Source organism: Sesamum indicum, linkage group LG1 (assembly GCF_026168435.1).
Source record: "Sesamum indicum cultivar Baizhima isolate 11 linkage group LG1, ASM2616843v1, whole genome shotgun sequence".
NCBI classification, from domain to species: domain Eukaryota; kingdom Viridiplantae; phylum Streptophyta; class Magnoliopsida; order Lamiales; family Pedaliaceae; genus Sesamum; species Sesamum indicum.
Window position 1 is genome coordinate 2,975,919 of NC_142657.1, and position 23,125 is coordinate 2,999,043.

Consider the following 23,125-nt stretch of genomic DNA (forward strand, 5'->3'; position numbering starts at 1 on the left):
GTGATAAACCCGGATCAAATATATTATATATCAAATATAATATCTATTTTGGCGAACATAATAATCCGTTGTTGGTTAGGGAATTTTTTTCTTTTAAAAATAAAAATATTACACGTAGGCTCAAATGGTATTCAAACCCTGAATGCTTTTTTAAAAAAAAACCTCATGTCTCTATTAAAGTTATTAGGAAATTTTACATTTTACTTGTAATTTTTTTATTTGCTTAATTTAAATTATTTTTTTTCCTTGTACTTATATTTGAGATATATATATACACATTTATACTTAACAAGATTTGAAAATATTTCAAACTTAAATTGATATCGTGAGAACAATAAATAAATTATCTATTGGTAAATTATTTTTGGATACCTGAATTTTATTATTACTGGCGTTTTAGTATCTAAATAATTATAAATGACTCAATTAGTCATCAATTTTCACAATTAATAATTACTTTTATATCTAATTGATTTTTTTATTATTATATTTTATGTAATAATCATTTCACGGTTAAATATTAAAACGAAAAACACGTAAAGATATCATAAGAAAAAATTTTATAATTTTTTTAGCAGAATGTCTTTATTTGAATCATTTAACTTTCATTATTATATTTGGTTATGAAGATTATTATATTTTTATTATTTTGATATTTTTTACTATCTTTTATTTCTCAATATTTAACTCACCATTAAATAACTTTCCAATCTACTCAAATAATAGATTTAAAGTAGAAATATTGTCCTAAATTTATAATATTAAAAGATATACACCTAAATGTTTGCTCATTGTTCGAGGTATTTATTTTTCAAATATTAAATTTTCATCGCAAAAATTTAAATTTAAATTCAAGAGTTTATATGTTAGATTATAAATTTTTAAATATTAAAACGCAAGTTGAATTTCTCTCTGAGGTTGAAATGCATTTCGAATCTTACTTTTAACACAATTAATTACTAAGTAATGTGTAATCTTATTAAATAAAGTGAATAAAAAATAAATATTATTATCAAGTATAATAATTAAATATAAGAATAAAGTAAAATATTCAAAAAAATAAAAAATATATTGATTGGATTTTATTGGTATATTTATTCTTATTTTTATTTATTATCTAAAAAAAATGACCATAATATAAAAATAATAATAAAAAAATCGGTAGGGTAATAAAAATAATATTAATAATAAAACTCAAATATCAATTAAATTATTTATAATTATTCAAATACCAAAATAACATTAATAATAAACAATCTCAAATATGAAAAAAAAGAAAAAGAAGTTGACCCGAGTGTACCCGCCCGACCCGGATAGACTTGAGTAGTCATAGAAAAATCAACAATCGGGTTGGAACAGTCAAACCCACGCAAAACCCGAATATTAGTACCATTTCTTCTTCTTTTCTAATTTCTTCCGTGTTGAGATCTTTCCTCTTTCTAGATTCTGCAATCAGAACTCAGGAGGACTTCTGATCGACGAGTATAATACGGCTGATTGATTGATCAATCGATTAGGGAGGAGAAGATAAAAGTGATAGCTTCTGGGGTTACCAAATTCATCACCATGTCGATGTCTGATTCCGACACGTCGTCTCAGGGGAGTGAGTACAAGAATTTCCGCCAAATTACTCGCGACAGTAAGTCAATTTCGCATCCCGACGCGCCTTTACTCCGACCTGTTTGTATATGTTGAGATAGTGGTGGTCGGGTTTGGTTTGTCTATATGTTTATGTGATTGGATTGAGTGAAATGCTTTGGTTTTGCTGTTGAGAGTGATGTGTGTTGTGTAAAGAACTCGCTTCTGTTCTGTTTACTTTATTTCATTAGCTTTTAGTTTTAAGTTATTAAATTGCTATTGATGGAACTTGATCTCCAGATGCTTGAGTGTGGTGGATTCTGTTACATGGAAGTATTGATGATGTGGTTGTAAATTTATGGCCATCGCAAAGTTTTCAAATTTCTATTTGGGGAAGAAAATGTGTTGTTCCGGTGTGTGTTTCTGGGCGGAGGTGGGAGCTGCGACCGAAGGAATAGGATATGACATAGAAATGTATGATGTAGGGCGAAAACAGCAGTCAGTAACAAAAGAGGGACTTAAATGGGTTAATCTTGTTTGAGATTGTGAATAAATTGGAAACTGTAGTGAAGCAGTGGTGAAAAATGGAGGATAATTATATTTTCAAGATGACAGGAAACAAGAATAAGTTAATGGTTCCTCAATTAATCTTCTTCGAACACAGTGTTTTACAGGCATTAGGGTTTTGTTTCAGTTAGAATTTATTAGATTACTTATGGTCATGGCACCTGAAACATCTCAAGAGGGTATCATCATTTTGCTCTTCTATTGAGAGTTGGAGTTTGCTACCATTGGCCTCGGTGGAATGAGTTATTCTCTTATAAATATAAGCTAAGAATAGGTCACATCATTGGCACAATCTGCCTTTTGTTAGCAGTACACTTACTGTACGGATAACTTGATTAGTAATGCAACTCCAACTCAAACGATAACCTTTAAGAACTTGAGGTAAGTTGCTCTGTTCAAAAGTTGTTTCCAGATTCAGATATCAGTTCCTCCAGTAATTGGGGATTATTACTTGCTCCCCCTGAGTATATGATTCTACTACATCTTTATTTATTGCTTGATAGACCCGTACAGGATGGTGATGAGTGCAAATGGATTATGGGAGGGATGAATATTGTAGAAATGAATTAAAAGATGTTTCTTTGATGAAATGGAGTTGCCACGAGTCTGACATTCACGAAATTTGGGGTTTGTGAATGGTTTGGTAGCCTCTTGAGCAATGGCATCATGTGAATTTATACAAGCTGATTGATAAGGGCAGTTTTATATAATTGCATACTGGAAATGTTCAGATGTATGGGGGTTGATAAATATAGTTCGCACAAAAAAGATGCCTTAACTTGTATGTGAATTTTATACAAGCTGATTGGTAACGACATGTTCTATATAATTGCATACTGGAAGTATTCAGATGTATGGGGTTGAGAGATATAGTTCACACCTAGAAGATGCCTTAAGTTAAATAAAATCAATCAACCCTTTGGAAAGGGTCTTAACTTGTATAAAATCGATGAAACCTTGGGGAAAGGAGCTTATGTGGTGTGGGGGACTATGTTTCTTTGACGTAAACAAAATGACTGTGACTGGAGCAAACGAGACAATTAACCAGGGGCCCGTCATACTAGTATTCTTTTCTTCTCAAGAAAGAATTATGGTTCTCTTCACTTGGTTTTTGATTTACAAACAACCAAATACTAGGTAGATGTCCTTGTATTTTGTTCGACTATTTTGTCCTGAAGAATTCATTGAAGTGGAAGTTTGAATGTGCAATTTGGAGATAAGCAGTGATAGTTGTTTCCTCTAAAGCTCCGAGAAACAGGATAGGTTACGTTTTCTATTTTTTGAAGTTCCTGAAAAAAATAGAAAAAACTTCTCAAAGTAGTAGGGGAATAAATGTGTTTATGATAAGATTAAATTTATTTCATATACCATGAAAATCAAATACATGTTTATTCAAATACTCTGCATGACTCCGACAAAGTTTGTTGTGATAATGGATTGAAGGTTTCAATCAAAGAGAAACCCTTGTCTGGTCAAAATATAAGTTTCTATTTCAATATTGAGTCTCTTGAGTCTTGAGTAAGTTACTTTTGTTAAATCTGAGTGTTGATACTGGTATTTGGTAAGATAAGGCATAGTCTCTTATGAATAAAATTTTTCAAATTCTTGTTATTTCCTTTAGGACTTATATTTTCACCTCCTACTATTTATGCTAGGGGAAGAATTCCATCTATTATGAATACTCATGAATCTCCTCATTTTACCAGAATTGATCAGAAAGGCATTGGAGATTGTGTTATGATATTTTCCCTAGCCCTTCCAAAGCTTAAATTTTGTTTCTATTCTCTCCTCTTCTTTTTTGTTTGTCTCATCTTCTGTTTTTTCCTTTCCTAGTATTTTCTTTCCCTCGTTGCAGATTGGGTTTGTATTTTTTCTCCTTCTATCTCCCATTAATAACCGGAAGTTGTGCTTTATTGCTAAAGAAGCAAAATTTGCAAGTAACAGTGAATATAGAAGGTTTTTGTTGAAGAAATACATTTATTTGCCAAAAGGGAAGTGTGTAAGGTAATCCTTGAATCTTTTGTTACGCTTTTTTAAAGAATTGAATATTATATTTACTGTTATAATTGTATTTTATGAGCCTCAATCCCCAAGCTTATGGATATATATTTTCTGTTGTCAGTTTGTTGGGACCGACCTAAATCATTATGTGCCTTATTCCTTGATCAAGCGGGGGGAGTTCTCTTATGTAGATGAATCCTTCAATAATATCTTTATTGCAATAAAGTTGATAATTATCAAGATATGATTTATATTGCTTTTTTCCTGGTCTTTGCTAGAAGCACTATCTTACACCCTCGTCTTTTTTTTCCCCCTCGTCCCTCTCTGTTTTCGGTTAATTCCAACTTGTGCTACTGTTCTTCCATGCAATTCTCTTTTGATAATCATGAATGGTTGGCCTATGCAAATACATTTAGTGATGTGGATTTAAGAGTAGCAGGCAACAAGGATAGATGAATTTAGTTCCAGATTCTTGTTGTCAGACCTAATTGCTTGTTCGACCTAATGTTCAATTGATATACTCCAGGACTATCAGCATTTTATCTTTTACAAGCCACTTGACAGAACTGCACTTGCACTTGCAGTTTTGCTAAGCCAGTAGGGCAAACATGTGCCACAAAGGCTATAACTATTAAGGAGTATGGTATTGGAGAAGTAGATCTTTGAACATTTAAAAGGACTAGGCCATTGCTGTGCTGCATCGAGAAAACCATTGTTTTCGAGAAAGTGGGTGATTACATGATGTAAGGTGTTTTTTAATGTAAACTGGGAAAGATCTGGAATCACTTTAAGGCTGAAATTAAACCTTAGGATCTCCCTGGGACCTTCCAAGAATCTCTTAGAAGAAAATGAATGAAGTCTCAACCTTAAAACTGCATAACTTGCAAGGGTAGATTTCTGGTGTTTATTATCTTGTTTCACAAGTAAATTAACTAGGAAACATTCAGATTAAGCATCTCATTGACATGCAGGACAAAAACCGATTTGCAATGTACTGTGATATGTCCATCTTTTAGACATAGATTAAAATACAGAATGTTTCTGGAAAAAGGTTTGGATTGGAGGACTCCTTCCTTATCCATGTTCCAGGAGCCTGTATCTCTATTTGTGAATATGTTGGTATGGCCCATTTTGGTTGAATTAAATGATCATCCATTTTAGCACAGAAAAAGTTTGTATTTCTGCCTGAGTTCAGGGGCTGCACCAACTGGCACAAACTGTTGATCACTCAACTGCAGTGAGTGGGACACCAGTCACACCACTAAGATTGCCAACCAAAAAAAAGAAGCGCTTTGGTTACAGTTTTCTAACATTTACTAATACATTGGGTTAGGAATTATTTACCTTCTCAATCTCAACTTTGAAGGTTGAGCTAAGGTAACAATTTGGAATTAGGTAACAATCTTTGTGACGTTTTACTACTCTATAATTTTGTGAATGTTGGTATTGGCCATTTTGGTTGTAAGAGAAAAAATGATCATCCATTTTAGCAAAGAAAAAGTTAGTATTTCTGCCTGAGTTCAGGGGCTGCACCAACTGGCACAAACTGTTGATCACTCAACTTTCGTGAGTGGGACACCAGTTACACCACTAAGATTGCTAGAAAAATAAAAAAACCTTCTTCAGCTTTTAAACATTTACTAGTACACCAGGTTAGGAATTATTGACCTTCTCAACTTTAAAGGTTGAGCTAAGGTTTCAATTTGGAATAGGGTAAATTACAACGACCTTCCTTGAGGTTTGGCATAATTACGAATACCTCCTCGTTGTTTGAAAAATTACCAATACCCCCCTGATTTTAACGGTCGTCTAACAATTAGCCCAATTCGTTAGATTTCCATCCATTTTTATGGTGAACTGACCAAAATGCCCTTATGGATTAAAAATTATAATTGTATTTATTTTTTTAAAAAAAATATTTTTTTTATAGACTAAGTGGATAATTTTTTTAATAATTTTTAAAAATTTTTCATCCATCCTGTTCGATTTTTTTATAAGTTTTTAATTTTTTAAACAAAACAAAAAAATACAGTAAGGGCAAAGTTGATAATTTCATACCTCCATCTAAGGATTACATAATTTCATCAAACATCAGGAGGTATTTGTAATTTTTCAAACAACAAGGGGGTATTCATAATTATGCCAAACCTCAGGGGAGGTCATTGTAATTTATCGTTTGGAATAAGGTAACAATCTTTGTGATGTAGGTAACAATTCTATAATTTCCAGGCCAGTAGTCTATAAGCTATCACCTATCCAAGCTACCTGTATGCAATTCCTTGGTTACAAGTGCCACTATTATGTAATCATGTGGATTTTCGTTTCTTATGGATTTGCAATTTAATCTATTCTAAGTAAGTATGTGTTAGTGAAAAGTTTGTATTGATTCATAGCATGCCACATCGTTATTGTTTGATGAATTATTTAACTTCTTTACCATTGTTAAGTATGTCTTTTGCACATTTCACAGGATTATTATATGAAATGCTTCGGTCAGCCAAAACAGGGGACTCAAAGTCAAGTTGGAAGGTATAAGAAACTTATTCATATGTATCTTACTGTTTGTCCTTGTCTCAATGGCATGAAGGCTATTTGACTGTCATTTCTTATGCTCTATCTTGTAATATCCCCTTCCTAATGTTTGTTTCTTTACACATTTACTATAGATTTTGTTACCTCCCACTTTTGACATTTTAACCTGTAGGTACTCATCATGGACAAGGTAACAGTTAAAATAATGTCTTATGCATGCAAGATGGCAGATATCACCGAGGAAGGAGTTTCATGTAAGAAATAGAAGGCCAGTCTCAGGGAAAAACTGTATCTTTCTTCTTTCTATCCCTTGTGCTAAAGTTGGTTTATGTTGTGCTTTCACCTCTAACATTATTATATTATCTATGTGCTTGAGCATAAATTTGAATGTTTGTATGAATAGCTGTAATTTTCTTCCACTGTTGCACTAACATGTTCTCAGAATATATTATCACCTTCCCAGAATTCATTGTCCGATTTGTGTCATCACCGAATCAACTTGACTATCCTGACTATTTTTGTGAAAACAGTATGAAATAATATAATTAGTTCCTAGAATGGTATTTAATATTAATAACAATATATCTTGAAACATGTATGTTCTCAGAAAATATTACCACCTTCCAGAATGCATTGTTGGAATTGTGTCTTTGACCAATTAAGTTGACTATCTTGACTATTTTTTTGAAAACAATATGGCATATTATTTTCCTAGTATAGTATTTTAATATTAATAAACAACGTATCTTGAAACATGTATGTTATCAGAATATATTACTATTCTTACCGCCTTCCAGAATGCATTGTCGGATTTGTGTCGTTGACCAATCAACTTGACTATCTTGACTATTTTTGTGAAAACAATATGAAATAATTTAATTATTTCATAGTATAGCATTTTGATATTACTAAACAACCTAAAAGATAGGGATAAATACACTTCACCCCCTTGAAGTGTGCCATCGTTCGGATTCACCCCCTTAAGTATAGAAGGTAACAAACCCCCCTAATAACATTGACCATGAATTTTAGGACGAAAAATACCTTTATCATTTAACCCCCTTAAAATATGTTTATTACAATCATTCCCCTGTAAAATAATTTGAATCATTATTAAAATTTATTAAAAATAAATTATGTTCAAAATATATAATTTTATAATTAGTATAGAAACTTGTAGAAATTCTATAAGTAAAGTCTCATAATTGTTATATGGTTGTTTAAAAGCCTACATGTTTTATGTTTTATGTTATATATCTAGATTCTAAATACTTATGTGTATCTTACATTTATTTTATTGTAACTACAATTTTAAAAAGTTGTATTGAGCTTATATATATATTATATAATATGCAAAATATGTTTATAATTCCTCTATAGTATTCCATAGTGTTTCTGAGTAATGCTTAATGATATATTCTAAATAATTATCATGTAATTAAATTTAAAATATATAGTTTTAAATAATTAAAAATATTATTTTCATAAAATTATATGGATGATATATATGGTTTCATGAGGACTATACATATGTATATGTATATTTGAAAGAAATAGTTTACTCTGTCAAATATAGTTGCAGATATTGAACTTCTAAATATTTTTATATTTTATATAATTTAGTATAAATGATAAATTTTATATATTAATTTTCAAATAAAATTTTAATAAAAATTCAAAATCATTATAAAAAGGGTTCATGGGGAAATTTTGTGATAAACATATTTTAGGGAGGTAAGTGAAAAGATCTTAGGAGGTAAGTAGGAAGAGCATTTTTTCCAGGCCAGTAACAAAATATTTTGTTAGGGGTGCTTTTGTTACCTTTGATACTTTAGGGGGCAAATGCGTATATAGGTATGCTTCAAAGGTGGAAAGTGTATTTAATCCTAAAAGATATTGTCTAAAATTCCAAATTCATTACTGCCATTTCCTTCTTAGGACATACCAAAATAATGCTCCATTTCATGCAAAAGGCCTTCCCACTTTATTAATGATTTGAGATACTACTTGAAGGCAATAATATAAATGTACACAAAGTTTTTATCTTTTCAGCTCTGATGAATTTTACACCTAGTCAAAGTGGATAATAATAATGGGAAGGAGGGTGTGATAATTTGAAGTGTTATGATATTAAGTTGTACCAGATAATAAAACAAAATTAGTCAAAAGATTGGACAATTTGATATGATTGCACTAACTATGAACCATTACTTTAAACTGGCACTTTATCAACTCTTATCTGAATTTTTAATGTCGATCAGAAGATTGTATTGAAATTGGGATGGAGAAAGTAGTGCACAACCTCTTGACCCGTGCCTGCTTATTAAGCATATGGCTGCAATGCCATCTTTGCTTCTGTTTGAATGGCCTGACAAAATATTTCAGTGTCGAAGTTTTTCTTTTCGTTGGCCTTTTTTGTGCTTTGCTGCATATGTGGTCTTTGCTTATTCTGCTAGTTTTGTTAATCATATTCCATATAAGCCACTTGGCCATAGGTCTAACATTGTTGTCATCCTTGGGTTTTTGGACTATTATGTTGTGTCAGTCTGATGTTTACACTTCCTCATTGTTTGCATTGGATATCTGTTCTTGGGATGATTTCAGTTACCTTGCTTTAGAAACATAGGCATGGTGTTTGTCTCTTTTACTTGACCAGCAAAGCAGTCCCAGAACATGAAGTTTTAGTTTATTCCATTTATTTTAAGTAGCTGGTTTTCTATTAGATGCTTGTCCAGACTTTCTATCTGGTAAAACCAAATTTTGAAATGATTTTGGTGCAAAAGTCATCAACTGTGCAATTCACTGGATCATTCAATCTTTACCTGGCAAATATTAACAAAATGGCTTGTGTAATAGTTCAGCTTTGGGAGAATGCGCCTGTCCTAAATCATTATGAACAGTTTTCAGATAGAGAAGTAACCATGTTGTGTGACGTGCAGTGGTGGAAGACATACATAAGCGGAGACAACCATTGCCGACCATGGATGCCATATATTTCATCCAACCAACCAAAGAAAAGTATGAGACTTCACTTTCTTATCATCTATGTTTTAGTTTTGATGTCACGAGGCTTGCGGCTGAGACATGAAGTTCTCTCTCTGTTAGTTCTTAATATCTTACTTGCTGAAAGATGTGGGTGGTTGCACCTATCACTTTCAAATGATCCACTCAATCTTTCTTCCTAAGATTCATTTTGTTTTATATTATATGTGCGCATTACTTTTGTCCTCTAAATCATTCTCATTCGTGCTTTCATCCATTTGTTTGATATGCAGTATTGTTATCTTCCTTTCGGATATGTCTGGAAGATCGCCATTGTACAGAAAGTATGTTAATCGTTTAATCGTTGTGATTATGTTGTTTACTAATTTTATCGGTCTCACAGTCAGCAATTTTTTTCCTATTGATTCATTTATTTTGTTGTCTTGCTTTCTTTTGTTATGTCATTAGGGCATTCGTCTTCTTTAGCTCACCTGTTGCCCGAGAATTGGTCAGTCACATAAAGAGAGATGGAAGTGTTTTATCTCGCATTGGTGCCTTGAGAGAGGTTAGTATTACAATCTAAACTTTTTGTACTCAAGCTTTATATCAGAGAGTTCCCATTGGTCTTTATTCTCATTTTTGATGTGAAATCTGCAGATGAACTTGGAGTATTTTGCTATAGATAGCCAGGTATATTATCCTTCTTATACTTGAATGAGGATTTTCGTATCTGTTAATGATCTGACAAATGGATGGATGCAGCTGTATATGTGGAAATCTTTTCTTGATGCAAGTATGTTCAAAATTTTAGTAGAATAGTTTGAGGAATAAAAATGTAAAACTAGACCTACTTTATAAAAGGGTACCATTCAGTGTGCTTCTTTGTATTGCCCTGTGGATATGTATACAACCAGACAATATTGTGGGGATTGTCGATGTCCTGCTGTATGCATTGAGATTTTTTTAACAATAAGCAATAACTACAGGGTTTTGTCACTGACAATGAAAGAGCCCTTGAGGAACTCTTTGGGGACGAAGAAAGCTCTCGCAAAGGTGATGCATGTTTGAACTTGATGGCTACCCGAATAGCTACAGTATTTGCGTCACTGCGGGTATGTGATCCAAGTTCTGTTGGCCCATTAAATAAGTGATCACAGAGTCCCGACCTTTATAAGATTGTCATGTTACAGGAGTTTCCATTTGTGCGTTATCGTGCGGCCAAATCCCTTGATCCTACTACAATGACAACTTTCCGTGATCTAATTCCTACAAAACTAGCTGCTGGTGTTTGGAACTGTCTTACGAAATATAAGACCAACCTCCCTAACTTCCCTCAGTCAGAGACATGCGAACTGCTTATCTTAGACAGATCAATCGACCAGGTGAAACTAATCTATTTTTTCAATCAATAACTGAAGATCCTAGTGTAGTCCCAGTTATACTCTTAACATCTATGACATTTTATATTCTGTGTGCAGATTGCTCCAATTATACATGAATGGACATATGATGCTATGTGCCATGACTTACTAAATATGGAAGGAAATAAATATGTCCATGAGGTAATGCCTCTACATTGTTATGCACTATTCGTGCATTTGGAAAATTTTCACCTCCTTTAACTAACTATATTGCTCAGGTTCCAAGCAAAACCAGTGGTGTACCCGAGAAGAAAGAGGTCCTTTTGGAGGATCATGACCCTATCTGGCTTGAGCTCCGCCATGCACATATAGCTGATGTATGTAGAACATGTACAAACTTGCATTTTTGAATCTGGTTTTGAAGAGAGTTTGCATCTATTATAAATTTACGTTGATCAATGGTTGACTATGTCAGGCGAGTGAACGGCTGCATGAGAAGATGACAAACTTTGTATCTAAAAATAAAGCTGCACAGATCCATGGTTCAAGGTTGGTTGAAATATTAATCATAATAGGTTTCCTTCCCCCTAAATCAAGTTATTCTAATGTGAAATATTGTTTAACATTATAAATCTTCTTTTTGGATAGACCCATATTAAACTCCCCGAATGTAGCTCCATGAAAGATTTAAATATCATATCCTATTTCATAAGGGATGTATACCAACTATTTTTGTTGTCGATATGTTGTGCAAAAGTTGCTACTCATCTTGTATGCTTATGTATAAAACATGCAGAGATCCCTGACAGTTATTTTATTTTTTTGGCTTGTACTGATTAGCTAGTATTTCATCTTAATCAAGTTATGTGCTCTTGAAATTCAATGATATTGTTGATTCTGTGAGTTTGATCTCTTATGCAGTCGTTGTGCTTATCATTCCTTAGCTTTTAAGAATATTCTGCTTTGCAGTACTCCTCCCATCCTAATTTTATGTCCCACTTGAATAGGCTCAGAGTTTAAGTTGGAGTTAAGGAACTGAAAGTTTTTTATGTCTTTGCCCCTTGTATATTAGTAGTAGTTGGGAATTATTGAGTCACATTATTATGTGTAGTAAGATAATACTTATTGGAATGATTTTCACTTTAGAAAATTGGACAATATTTATTGACATCCCAAAAAAGAAATACGAGTACTCAGTTGGGGTTGAGGAGGTATACCAAATGTCATAATCTCTTTTCTTTTTTCCCAAGTACGCCAAATGAATTTGTAACTTGCCACTAGACTCCTTCCGAAAAACCTCGATGTAAACCCAAACTAAATTGGTGAAATTCTCATTTTGTACTTGATTTAAACAATTTTAAAAATAATTATACAATGTATTTATATATGACCATTCTGCCCCTCAATGTATTATCAATGTTTATATTTTGGAGGGATGTATTTGCTATGTTTGTATAGTTGAAGGCGTGTCTTTTTGTTGGTTTTTCTTTATAATGTTTGAGTATGCTTGGAGGATTTGGTTAGGAAAATATGTATACTTTAAGATGAATAAGCGGAATGGGCATTGACTATGTTTGTTTCTTTCATTTCCAATTCACACTATTAATATGTTTTTATTCAATTAATTATGACTGTGATTTCTCTATATAATGTTAAAAAGTGTTTTTATAAAGTTTTTATTTTTCTAGAGAGGTATTTGTGATATTCTTACTAATAAGAATGTTTGAGATATTTGGAAATGGTGATAGATGCATTTATAATATCTATAATTTTGAAAAGTTGTTTTTTCAAGATGACAATAACATATATATTTTTTTTATATTTAAAATAATTGAGAAAATTAGTAGTTCCTACTGTGATTAGTAACTGATGCTTCACTATGTATGTAGAAAGATAAAAAAAACATTAAAAAGGTAAAAACAACTGTTTTTTCCATCTCCATATGTCATCATTCTAACTTCTACGATATTGTCTATTATATCGACCCCATTTTTATTATATGTAAGTTAGAGTTACACCCACCCAAGGATATTTTGGTTGGTAACATATAAGGATCTTTGGATAAAGTTTATTAAGTTGTTTGCTTACTGTCAGGAATTTTAGGACAAACCCTAACAGCAGGGGTGTGATTGTAAATATGATATTTTTGGAAAGGGTCCAAGTCTAATTTTCTAACTACTAGTAGGAGGCTAGGTGTAATTAGCCCTTACTTTTTATACCTCAATTTTCTTATAGGTTTTAAGAATTCAAGGAATGCTAGGATCATGTTTCTCTACTTCTGTTTTGCAATAGTACCTGTTGGTTATTTTGTATCTTGTATCACTTCTCTCTCATTTAAGTAAAACGTGTAGAGTTGGTAGCGAGCTGTCGACTCGGGACTTGCAAAGGATGGTTCAAGCATTGCCTCAGTATAGCGAACAAATTGAGAAGCTCTCCCTCCATGTTGATGTGAGTCTCACATATTCCCGACTGCAACTTGCTTTAGTTTTCTTACTTTGTCTACACTTGATTTTAAATAATTTACAGAAAAGTGTCACTACCTAATTAATCTTCGAAATGTGTACCTACTGGTGCAGTAGTTGTAATGAATACTTGCTTCGAGCTTATTTTCCACGAGAGCAATCGCATTTCCATCAATGTTTTCTTTTAAATTATCTGGCACTTCACCCACGTGCATATATGACTTAGCAAAACTCATGAAAATGCTTGATTATTTGACTATATCAATGAACTGATATTTTCTCGAATTTAATGCTGATAACGCTTTGTTTGGTTCAATAAGGGAAAGGGGAAGTGAGAGGCGGGAGGCGAAAGAAATAGTTTCCTTTAAGTTGTTTGGTATAATTGGAAGGAATTACTTTCCCGACTGATTTTCATAATTTTACCGACTAACTGTTCCTCTTCTTCTTGTACTAGTCTACTAGAAAATAAACAATTCATATACTATAATAATTTGAAGTTACAAAACGAGTAAAAACTTATTAACAAAAAGTACGCATCAAACAATAAAGAGAATATTTTTTATATGTCAATATAATGAAATGAGTATTGTTTTTTATCCTAAACTATTCAGTTTCAATCAAATAAGAAACACTATCAAAACCCTCAAATAAATATTTCGATTCAAGCATCAACGCGTTTGTTGGTCTTGAAAATACCTTGCAAGAAGCAAAGCATTGGAGGGAAATTATATGTATACGTAGTAGAGTAAATAAAAATAAATGGGTAATTTTTATTCTTTTTAGCTTTATATTTCCATTTTCCCGCCCAATTTTGTAAAATTAGATTTTAGATAGGTTTTATATACATCCAATTTTACTTTCCCTTGTTTTATTCTTTCTAACCAAACGCCATACTTTTTCTATTCATTCCCTTTTACTTCTATTTTTCTTGAACGTCGACTTTTCACCCGAATCAAACATGTACTAAAAATATTTTCTCAATCTGTATGCTTATGTTACGACGTGTAGGGATATCAATGGGGCCAGGGCAGCTGGACCCCAGCCTGGACCACTTCTTGGCGGGTTAGGGTCCGGGGTGGGTCACGGTCCAACAAATTGGAACTTGGCTGTTATTTATATAATTATATACAATACTAGTTATTAGAAAATTATGGTATTAAATGTAAATCCTTAAATAATTTGCATATATCAACTCTATTTAAGAAATACAAAAAATAAAAACTTAGTTGAATTATTATTCTATTATATAATTCATTTTAAATAAAAAGCTACGTCAAAGTACCTAAATCTGAAATGATATTTTTTAATGAAAAAATAAAAAATTAGTTGAATTTATTCTTTGTGTTATGTAATTCATTTTGGATAAAAAACTATGCTAAAGTACCTAAATTTAAAATGATGTTAGTAATTGAGAAATAAAAAATTATATGAATGTATTGTTTGTATTATATAATTCATTATAGATAAAAAAATATGTAAAATTACTTACATCTAAGATAATATTACTTATTAAAGAATAAAAGTTTAGTTGGATGTATTCTTTATATTATACAGTTCATTTTAAATCGAAAACTATGTTAAAGTATTTAAATCTAAATTAATATTACTTAATGAAAAAATAAAAAGATGGCTGAATGTTTTGTATAATTTATTGTAAGTTGAAACTATGTTAAATTATCTACATCTAAGATGCTATTACTTAGTGAGAAAAATAAAAAAATAATTGAACGTATTTTTTGTATTATATAATTCATTGTAGATTGAAAACTATGCTAAATTACTTGCATCTAAGATGATATTACTAATAGAAAAAATAAAAAATTAGTTGAATGTATTCTTCGTATTATACAATTCATTTTAGATCGAAATTATTTTAAAGTATTTAAATATAAACTGATATTACTTATTGAAAAAATAAAAAATTAGTTGAATCTATTATTTTGTATTATGTAATTTATTTTAAATAAAAATTATGTTGAAGTACCTAAATTTAAAATGATATTACTTATTGAGAAATTAGAAAATTAGATGAATAATTCATGGTAGATGAAAATCTATGATACATTACCTACATCTAAGATCATATTCCTTATTGAAAAAATAAAAAATTAGTTGGATGGATTGTTTGCAACATACAATTCCATTTAAATCAAAAACTATGTCAAAGTATTTAAAATACCTGGGCGGGGTAGGGAGCTTGCCGGGGGTGATCCTTACCGGGGCGGGTCTCGTGTCCGGCAAACCTATCCTGTTGCTATCCATACACTACATATCGTATGTTGTGAGGATGTCCTATTCTGTTGTCAGCTAAACAAGATAAGCAAGACTAGTCGAGTTCTTTGAGAACCAATCAATTTACTCTTCGAAGTTGAGTCAAGATGCTGTAGAATACATGCCAGCTTCATCTGTTGGTCATTGATGACATAAGTCCTTTCAGAATCAAGTCACCCTTAATCAGTTGCAATGTTAAATACTGTAGTTCTGTGTGGTTTGCTGGAATTTTCTAGCCTATAGCTCATAAGTAAAAAGTTTATGTTTGATTTCGTTAAGCACCAGTGTCGAGAAAATAGCAGCAAAAAAGACCTTTCCTATCCATATACCTACTAGAAACCAAGATACCTTAAAGAGCAAGGGAGAGATAGCATCATAAGGTAGTTCAGTTCACCGAGAAGAAGGAAAACAGTTGTCTGTCTTAGGCAAGCCTTAGCCAGTGTTGAGAGGCAGCACTCAAGGTCAGTCTAGGATTAAGTTTAAGAACAATCCCACCCATTCTCTTTGATTGAGTTCCTGCCTCAAGGGAAGCGATTTGGAGATTGATTGGAACAGGTGGGACTTTTTGGGATCAAGCTTGCAGCCCTTGTTAAGCCCTGAAGAAGCATTACATCGAGTGTCAATCATAAAATAAATCTCTGAAAGCTTGTATGCTAATCCTATGGTTGACCTGATCTCTGATCTCTTCCACAGCAAGAAGCTAAAATGCCAGCTACTTTTGAATGAGAAAGGACGGTCTTTTCCATGAGAAGCTGATGCCAGAATGGTTGTAGCTAGCCTGGGAGTTCTGTTGTTAGGGGGCTGGGGAGCAGCCGTCGATTGACTGAAAATGGATTATTAGTTGATTGAAACTTTTTCTTTTCCGAGGTCCCTTTTGGGTTAAAATGCTTCCTGTTGCTCGCATTCCTGTTCTGCCTAGGGACTAATAGGCTGATATTCCCCCAAGAAAGGAAATGGGGGATGGCCTGGACTAAGATCTAAAGTAACTGCACATACTTGTGCTTTATCCCCATCTATGTGAATGATCGGTCGGTCTTAACTCAGGAGGAAGAACTGGTAATAGACACAAAACCATCCATTCTGTTTCTATATTTGTTCGAAGAAAATGCTGCATTCTGAGCTTATCAGGATCTCTACATTCTTAATCATTTCCAGTCAATGAGGATCGATGTAATAACGACCAAAGGGAAAGGAACCGTCTGGAGACCCATTTTATTCTATCTTCCTTGTCAGATCGGCCGTTGAATTAGTTTAGTAACAAAATCCTTACTACCTTAAGATCCATAGCCAAGATGGGCTTAGGAATAGGCCAAGGTAGTTGTATCTCTTCGATGGGGTTTCCTCGTCTCGTTGGGACTTGTGCCACGATTGGCTGATTCCATTAACTGCTTTTGTGACTAGCATTCACTGGGATGAAGGTGAGATGCCCTCCTTCTTAGGGTTGTTGGTGGACCAGGTGCCTTTAACCCTTGGTTTGAACCCGCTTATTTGGCATGACCAATCGGATAGGAGATGCCAGAGATGCTGCATGCCTTAACTCTTCTTCCACACATCTTCCTTCCGCCTCACTCCTCACCAAAAAATCTCAACACTTGAATGTTCTTTAGTCTGCCCTGTTCTATAAGCCCTTGGCTCTCACGAATTCTGGAAAATTTAGACGTTTTCGTTTTTGTTGAGCTAATGTAAGATTTTTGTTTTCAGATTGCTGGCAAAATTAACAAAATTATCAGAGAAATGGGGCTAAAAGAAGTTGGGCAACTAGAGCAGGACCTTGTGTTTGGAGATGCAGGCACAAAAGACCTTATTAATTTTCTTAGAGTAAATGAGGTGACTGTTTTTTTTTCTTTTCCCATATAGTTATCAAGAACGAGGATGCACATTTGGTGAGAGATTAAGGTATAATGGACTTTTTGCAGGATGTCTCGCGTGAAAATAAGTTGCGATTGCTGATGATTTATGCAGCTGTTTATCCTGAGAAGTTTGAGGATGACAAAATCTCCAAACTGATGGAGGTTAGTGCTATTTCTTTACTCGATTTTCAAATTTAGGAGCTTTCCATTATATTATGTGTCATTGCTAAACAAATGTGAATTCTTATTAGGCTCAGCCACACAGTCTACACTAAGTGGCATCACAAGCTACTATTCTATCTAGGTTCCAATTATGCATTTGCTTCAAGTCAGCAGTGTTAGGTAGTGATTAAGTAATCAGACATTCTGTGATTGTATCAGCGTCTTGATCAATCTGACACCACCAATATTTTTTTTTATGTGCTTTTAATATCTGGAATCAAGAAACAACTGGAACATAATATACTGAAATTCCTTTGTGCCTCAAAGATGATTTTGGACCATTTTTCTCGCCATCTCTATATCAAAATTGCTAACACCTGCTTTTAGCCTGCTAAAGGTGGTTGACTTGGCCCAAAAATATAATGGGTATTAATTTCATGATGGTCAAATTTGCTCTGCATTTGCATAAGTACGAGTTTCCTAAGTAACAGTATCTGAGATAATTATTAATTATGGTGCACAATTATTGTATCCTGCAGTTCGTACATTAGACAGGCTGTTTTCCAACCTCTGTCCCTTCTCAACACCCAGATAAAACTGATTTCAATCTTTAAGACTCTTTCAGCCAATTTACTCAACAAAAACAATCATACATTTTAAAGTCATATTTTTCTTGGTGTGTTGATTTGTTCTTGCAAGTTGTCCCATACGTGCTTTGCTGTTTAGTCATAGCATCATAGTTAACATCTTCATGAACATAGTGCAGTTGGCTAGACTACCACCAGATGATATGACTGCTGTTTATAATATGAGATTGCTAGAGCCATCATCAGACACCAAAAAAAGCTCTCTGCCATTTTCTCTTAAGTTTGATGTTCACAAGGTAATGAGTGTCTTTTCAATATGATTATGGTTTTTTGAAGCCCTTGCATCTGACTTCATAGTTATTTGTACTATTTTCTGTTTTCAGAAGAAGCACGCTGCTCGAAAGGATCGCCCTGGTGAAGAAGTGACGTGGCAGTTATCACGATTTTACCCTATAATAGAGGTGCATTGTAAATTTGATAAGTTTTATAATGTAGGACATCCTTATATCATCTTTGATATTTTCATGATTTTCTATGGGTGATAATCCAGAAAACAAGAAGAGAATGATAAACTGCAGGAATCCTGCCCATGAGATGGAGAAGAATAAACTGTGGTCCATACTAGATCCCCATGGCATCACGTCTGGGACAAGAGTTGTTTAATCCAATCTACAAGTCTTAAAACTTTGTAACAACTCAATGAAGAGTCTCCATGTATGAACATTGCATATCAAATACAAGTTCTAAATATGGTTCTTCCAGAACCTGAATTCTAGAGAAATTACTCATGAACTTGTAGTAATGACCAAATGACAGGAGATGTGGAGAGAATTTTGTAGAAAAATAGTATAAAAATTTCTGAAAGATCGGATTGAAATAACTAAAGATGGTGAATAACTGTTTAGGGCTGTAAAATGAAATAACCCTTAGGGCGCTGAAAAAGAAGTCCTAATGTTTCTCCTATGTAGCTGCCATTCTTTATGCTTCTATTGTCAGAATGTAATTGAGGTCTGCTGTCTTACAAATTTGGTGTCTGTCACTGGTTTATAACTGCTACTGCATGGGCTTAAGAATTTATTGAGTCCCTTAACCAAGTCCTACTTTGGAGTTTTTAGACTTAAGTGGGATTTGTCTGACACAGAATGCTGAATTGATGCTGCAATTTATTCATAAATATTCACAATAGTTACATACAGACGAGAGTTCAGGACAATGAGGTGGTTGAAGATGTCTTTTCTCAAAACACTAGTTCTTTGATATTAGGGACATATTTAATAAAGCAATAAATGGCATGATGTGCTGTTCTGTAAATTTAGAAGTTCTGATGAAGCTATCATATCCATTCATCTATACTGATGTCGAAATGAGTTGATGTCTTCAGCCCTTTGAAAGCTCATCCCTTTCTTTCTTCTCATGTCTTGTAGCACTCCATTCTTTGCGTGTTAGGAAAGGATGGGAGCTGAAGAAAATGTATATTCACATGCTAAATGTTTGTGCATTATGGATAGTTTCTGATAATGCATTATAAACTAAGAGTTGCATGTGGAATTTGATGGTACACAGGACTGGAGTTCCATGTTTTGTTGTTACCTTGTTTTCGACTGATAATATAATTCTAAATGAATTTTTATATTTATCTGGTTCTTGTTGTCTTGCAGGAGCTTGTTGAAAAACTCAGTAAACGTGAACTACCTAAGGATGAATATCCATGTATGAATGACCCTAGCCCAACTTTTCATGGAACGTCTCAGGCTGCATCTCTAAGGACAGGTCAAGCCCCGGCTCCTCATTCAATGAGATCAAGAAGAACTGCAACATGGGCTCGTCCCCGAAACTCCGATGACGGGTATTCGAGGTATCTTGTGGAAACTTGCTTTTGTTATTTGAGTGACAAACTCTAAATCCCCACACCCGATCCCGCATGGTGGGCACCCGGGTTCTCGTACATCTTGATTTGGCTTTATGCCAACTCTATTTGAATCAAGTCAATATGTTATCCTTTTTGGGTTAGGTTTGACAAGCTAATAATAGTTGTCCCTTAGTATCTTATCTTTCTGCCCTATTTGACACTTGTTGATGATTTTACCTCAAACTTTCTAATCTTCCATTTTTTGGTTTCCTTATAGTGATTCAATTTTAAGGCATGCCTCTAGTGATTTCAAGAAGATGGGTCAGCGGATTTTTGTGTTTATTGTTGGCGGGGCGACACGATCTGAGGTATTATTTTAAAGATTCCTTCTCTGTGTGTGTGTGGGGGTGTATGCGGGCATATCATTCTCAAATTTGTTTCCTTGCAGCTAAGAGTTTGCCATAAGTTATCAACGAAGTTGAAACGAGAAATTGTTTTGGGCTCGTCCAGTCTAGATGATCCCCCGGAATTTATTACGGTACAAGACTTCAGACTTTTCTCATTTACCCCCTCTCTCCTTTATTTGGTGAAGACATACTCATGCTTGCAAATACGTAAACAATTATCATGCAGTGAAATGACTCCATAGGGGTTAGTTTTTGTTTGTGATCAAATATCATTCGATAATTAAGGGAGAGAGGTTGCGCAGTTGAGTTTGGTGGTAAACCTATATGCAAGGAATCTGCATAGAACTGAATTGGATATTTTACTTTCTTCACTGTTCACATTCTTCCTTTCTGAAAGGTTGACTACAATGCGTTTCAAATGAAATTGTTCTTTGATGTATGTATATTGGAAGGGTGAACTACATCTATGAGGTTAAGCACATAATTATAAATGCCTTCTCGTTGATCAAATTGTTGTGCGAGGTGCTACAATCTGATGCCAGGCCCTAATTTTACTATAGATTTGGGAGATGTACTCAATCAATCTTGAGGCCCCATTGACAGTTTTACTTGAATTGTTTGCTTGGTTGTCATGAACTACAATCAATTAACACCTTCGGGCCAAATTTATGTCTAACTTTATCTTACGTCTCTTCTTGTGACAGAAGTTAAAGCTGATGACGGCAAATGAATTGTCATTAGATGATCTTCAGATCTAGATGACTGTGTCTGGTAAAGCTGGATATACATTTTTAAGCTGACTGCTTTCCATTTGTAATTTGATGGATACATATACTTACATGTCTCTCTCTACTATTTTTCCATTTCCCCTTAGTTTGAGATTGCCATTTCCCTGCCCAGAAAGGCGCTCAAAGGCCATGTGTTGTAATTTATTCGTTGCGGTTGTCTCGCAGTCCAGTGTCCAGAGTGTGTAAGTATTCTTTCAGGTGGTCCAAGACTGCAAATCCTCACAGTTCAAGATGACTTTTTAATGTTGTGCTTTATCTCATTCATTCTTGCCAAGCCCATACATCATTGCTCAAATATTCACCTCCATTTCTCTGTATCATAAGGGTTTAGTTTTTCACTCGTTCAATTCATGTTCATATCAAGTTCAGTTACTGTTGGATGAGTAAGAGAAACGAGGAGGAGCTGAACCTCTTAGCAGTAGGCCAGCTTATGGTGGTGTCATGGTAAAGTGCCCTTCGTGTTGGTGCTATGGTTTTGAGAAATGAATCTTTTGACACGATAAATGCCATCTTTCTTTCTTTTGTGAATTTTTGGCATGTCGCGGCTGAACTTACTTGAATACTCTTTAAGTGGGATCATGCGGCAGTGGATTATACCTAGTAGCATTATCACGTCGCTTGATGATATTACAGAAAACTTAATAGAACACCACCTTGGTGTTTATTTCTCTTTCCAAGCATCACAAATCTTAATCGGCTACTCTGTCTCAGCAGCAATAACTTTTGTCATACAATATACTGTTTTGTTGCATGTTACATAGTTCTTATAAACTCATGATCTCAATTGTTCTTAGTTTGCCAATTTTATTACATGAATATGAGGTAACGGTACCGAAATCCCGTTCAGAATAGTGTAGATTTCGACTCAAATGAACTTTAGAACTTACATCTAAACTTTTTCTTTTTTATTTTTAGAAAATGGTATGTTTGATAGCAGTGAACGGTCATTCTACTCTTGCGCTAAGGTTATTAGATATCGAATGATAAATTTCTTAATCATCATTCTGTCCATGGAAGTAATCGTGATTTTGGGAATGTTGGATTCTTTATGTTCATATGGTTAATTGTGAGTCTTTGTAGGATTTCGTTCCCTTCACCTCTCACTATGTTTACATTTACGAAGGTTGCATTTGGAGGACATAACGATTTGAAATTATGAATTTTAAATTTTTAATACATTTTGAATTTATTTGGATAATATTAAATTTAAAGAGCTTTAAACTTTTTCATTTTAATTTTAAATTATATTTTGTTGAATATTGATAGATTTCAAAATTTTTTTCAGCATGAGTCGTTTGAATTTTTTTTCTCAAAAGTTTTTCTTTAAAGCCAAATCTATCAATTCGAATGTCCTCTAAATCTGCACATTATTGATTTGGATGGCAGACCTAATAAGGGCGGTAGACGAATCGAATCGGCACGAGCCCGAGCTCGAGCTTAAAATCAAGCTAGAAGTTTTTGCCAAGCTCAACTCATGCTTGAATTTTTTGCTAAGCTCGATTCGAGCTCGGCTCGTTTACACCCGAGCTCGGCTTGATTCTTTTCGTTAAAAGAAGAAACATTTGAAAGTTTGTGAAAAAATTATGAGGTTAGGTAAAATAAATAATCTATAGAGACTATTCATCTAATTTAAAAAGATATATAAATTTAAAATTCATAATTCAAAAGGATCTTGAATAACTCACCATAAAAATTAAAAAAAAAAATCTAATGGAGTTTTAAGGGAAT

The 23,125-nt window shown here is 33.5% G+C and overlaps 1 protein-coding gene across 5 annotated transcripts; it reads left to right on the forward strand.

Moving 5' to 3' along the window:
* The first annotated feature begins 1,364 nt into the window (after positions 1 to 1,364).
* LOC105155625 (SNARE-interacting protein KEULE) lies at positions 1,365 to 21,925 on the forward strand. 5 transcript variants are annotated; one of them, XM_088879020.1, is made up of 22 exons: positions 1,365 to 1,639; positions 6,617 to 6,675; positions 6,851 to 6,932; positions 9,618 to 9,696; positions 9,954 to 10,004; positions 10,129 to 10,225; positions 10,318 to 10,350; positions 10,647 to 10,772; positions 10,851 to 11,042; positions 11,139 to 11,222; positions 11,300 to 11,398; positions 11,497 to 11,570; positions 13,373 to 13,469; positions 17,456 to 17,581; positions 17,671 to 17,766; positions 18,533 to 18,649; positions 18,737 to 18,814; positions 20,012 to 20,208; positions 20,480 to 20,570; positions 20,651 to 20,740; positions 21,314 to 21,380; positions 21,484 to 21,925. In XM_088879020.1, the coding sequence occupies exons 1-21, from the start codon at positions 1,567 to 1,569 to the stop codon at positions 21,365 to 21,367; spliced, it is 1,995 nt and encodes a 664-aa protein (XP_088735146.1). In that variant the 5' UTR covers positions 1,365 to 1,566; the 3' UTR covers positions 21,368 to 21,380; positions 21,484 to 21,925. The 5 variants fall into 5 exon arrangements, with proteins under 5 accessions (XP_088735146.1, XP_088735148.1, XP_088735150.1 ...); XM_088879024.1 differs by having other exon boundaries at positions 1,561 to 1,639; positions 6,851 to 6,966; XM_088879021.1 differs by lacking the exon at positions 1,365 to 1,639 and adding an exon at positions 4,056 to 4,149.
* The last annotated feature ends 1,200 nt before the right edge of the window (positions 21,926 to 23,125 follow it).

Excerpts from the sequence above, each read along its gene's own strand:
- LOC105155625 (XM_088879020.1), top strand. The coding sequence starts at position 1,567 with ATGTCGATGTCTGATTCCGACACGTCGTCTCAGGGGAGTGAGTACAAG. Across the intron at positions 6,676-6,850 it reads ACTCAAAGTCAAGTTGGAAG|GTACTCATCATGGACAAGGT; the intron begins GTATAAGAAACT and ends TTTAACCTGTAG. Across the intron at positions 10,351-10,646 it reads ATTTTGCTATAGATAGCCAG|GGTTTTGTCACTGACAATGA; the intron begins GTATATTATCCT and ends CAATAACTACAG.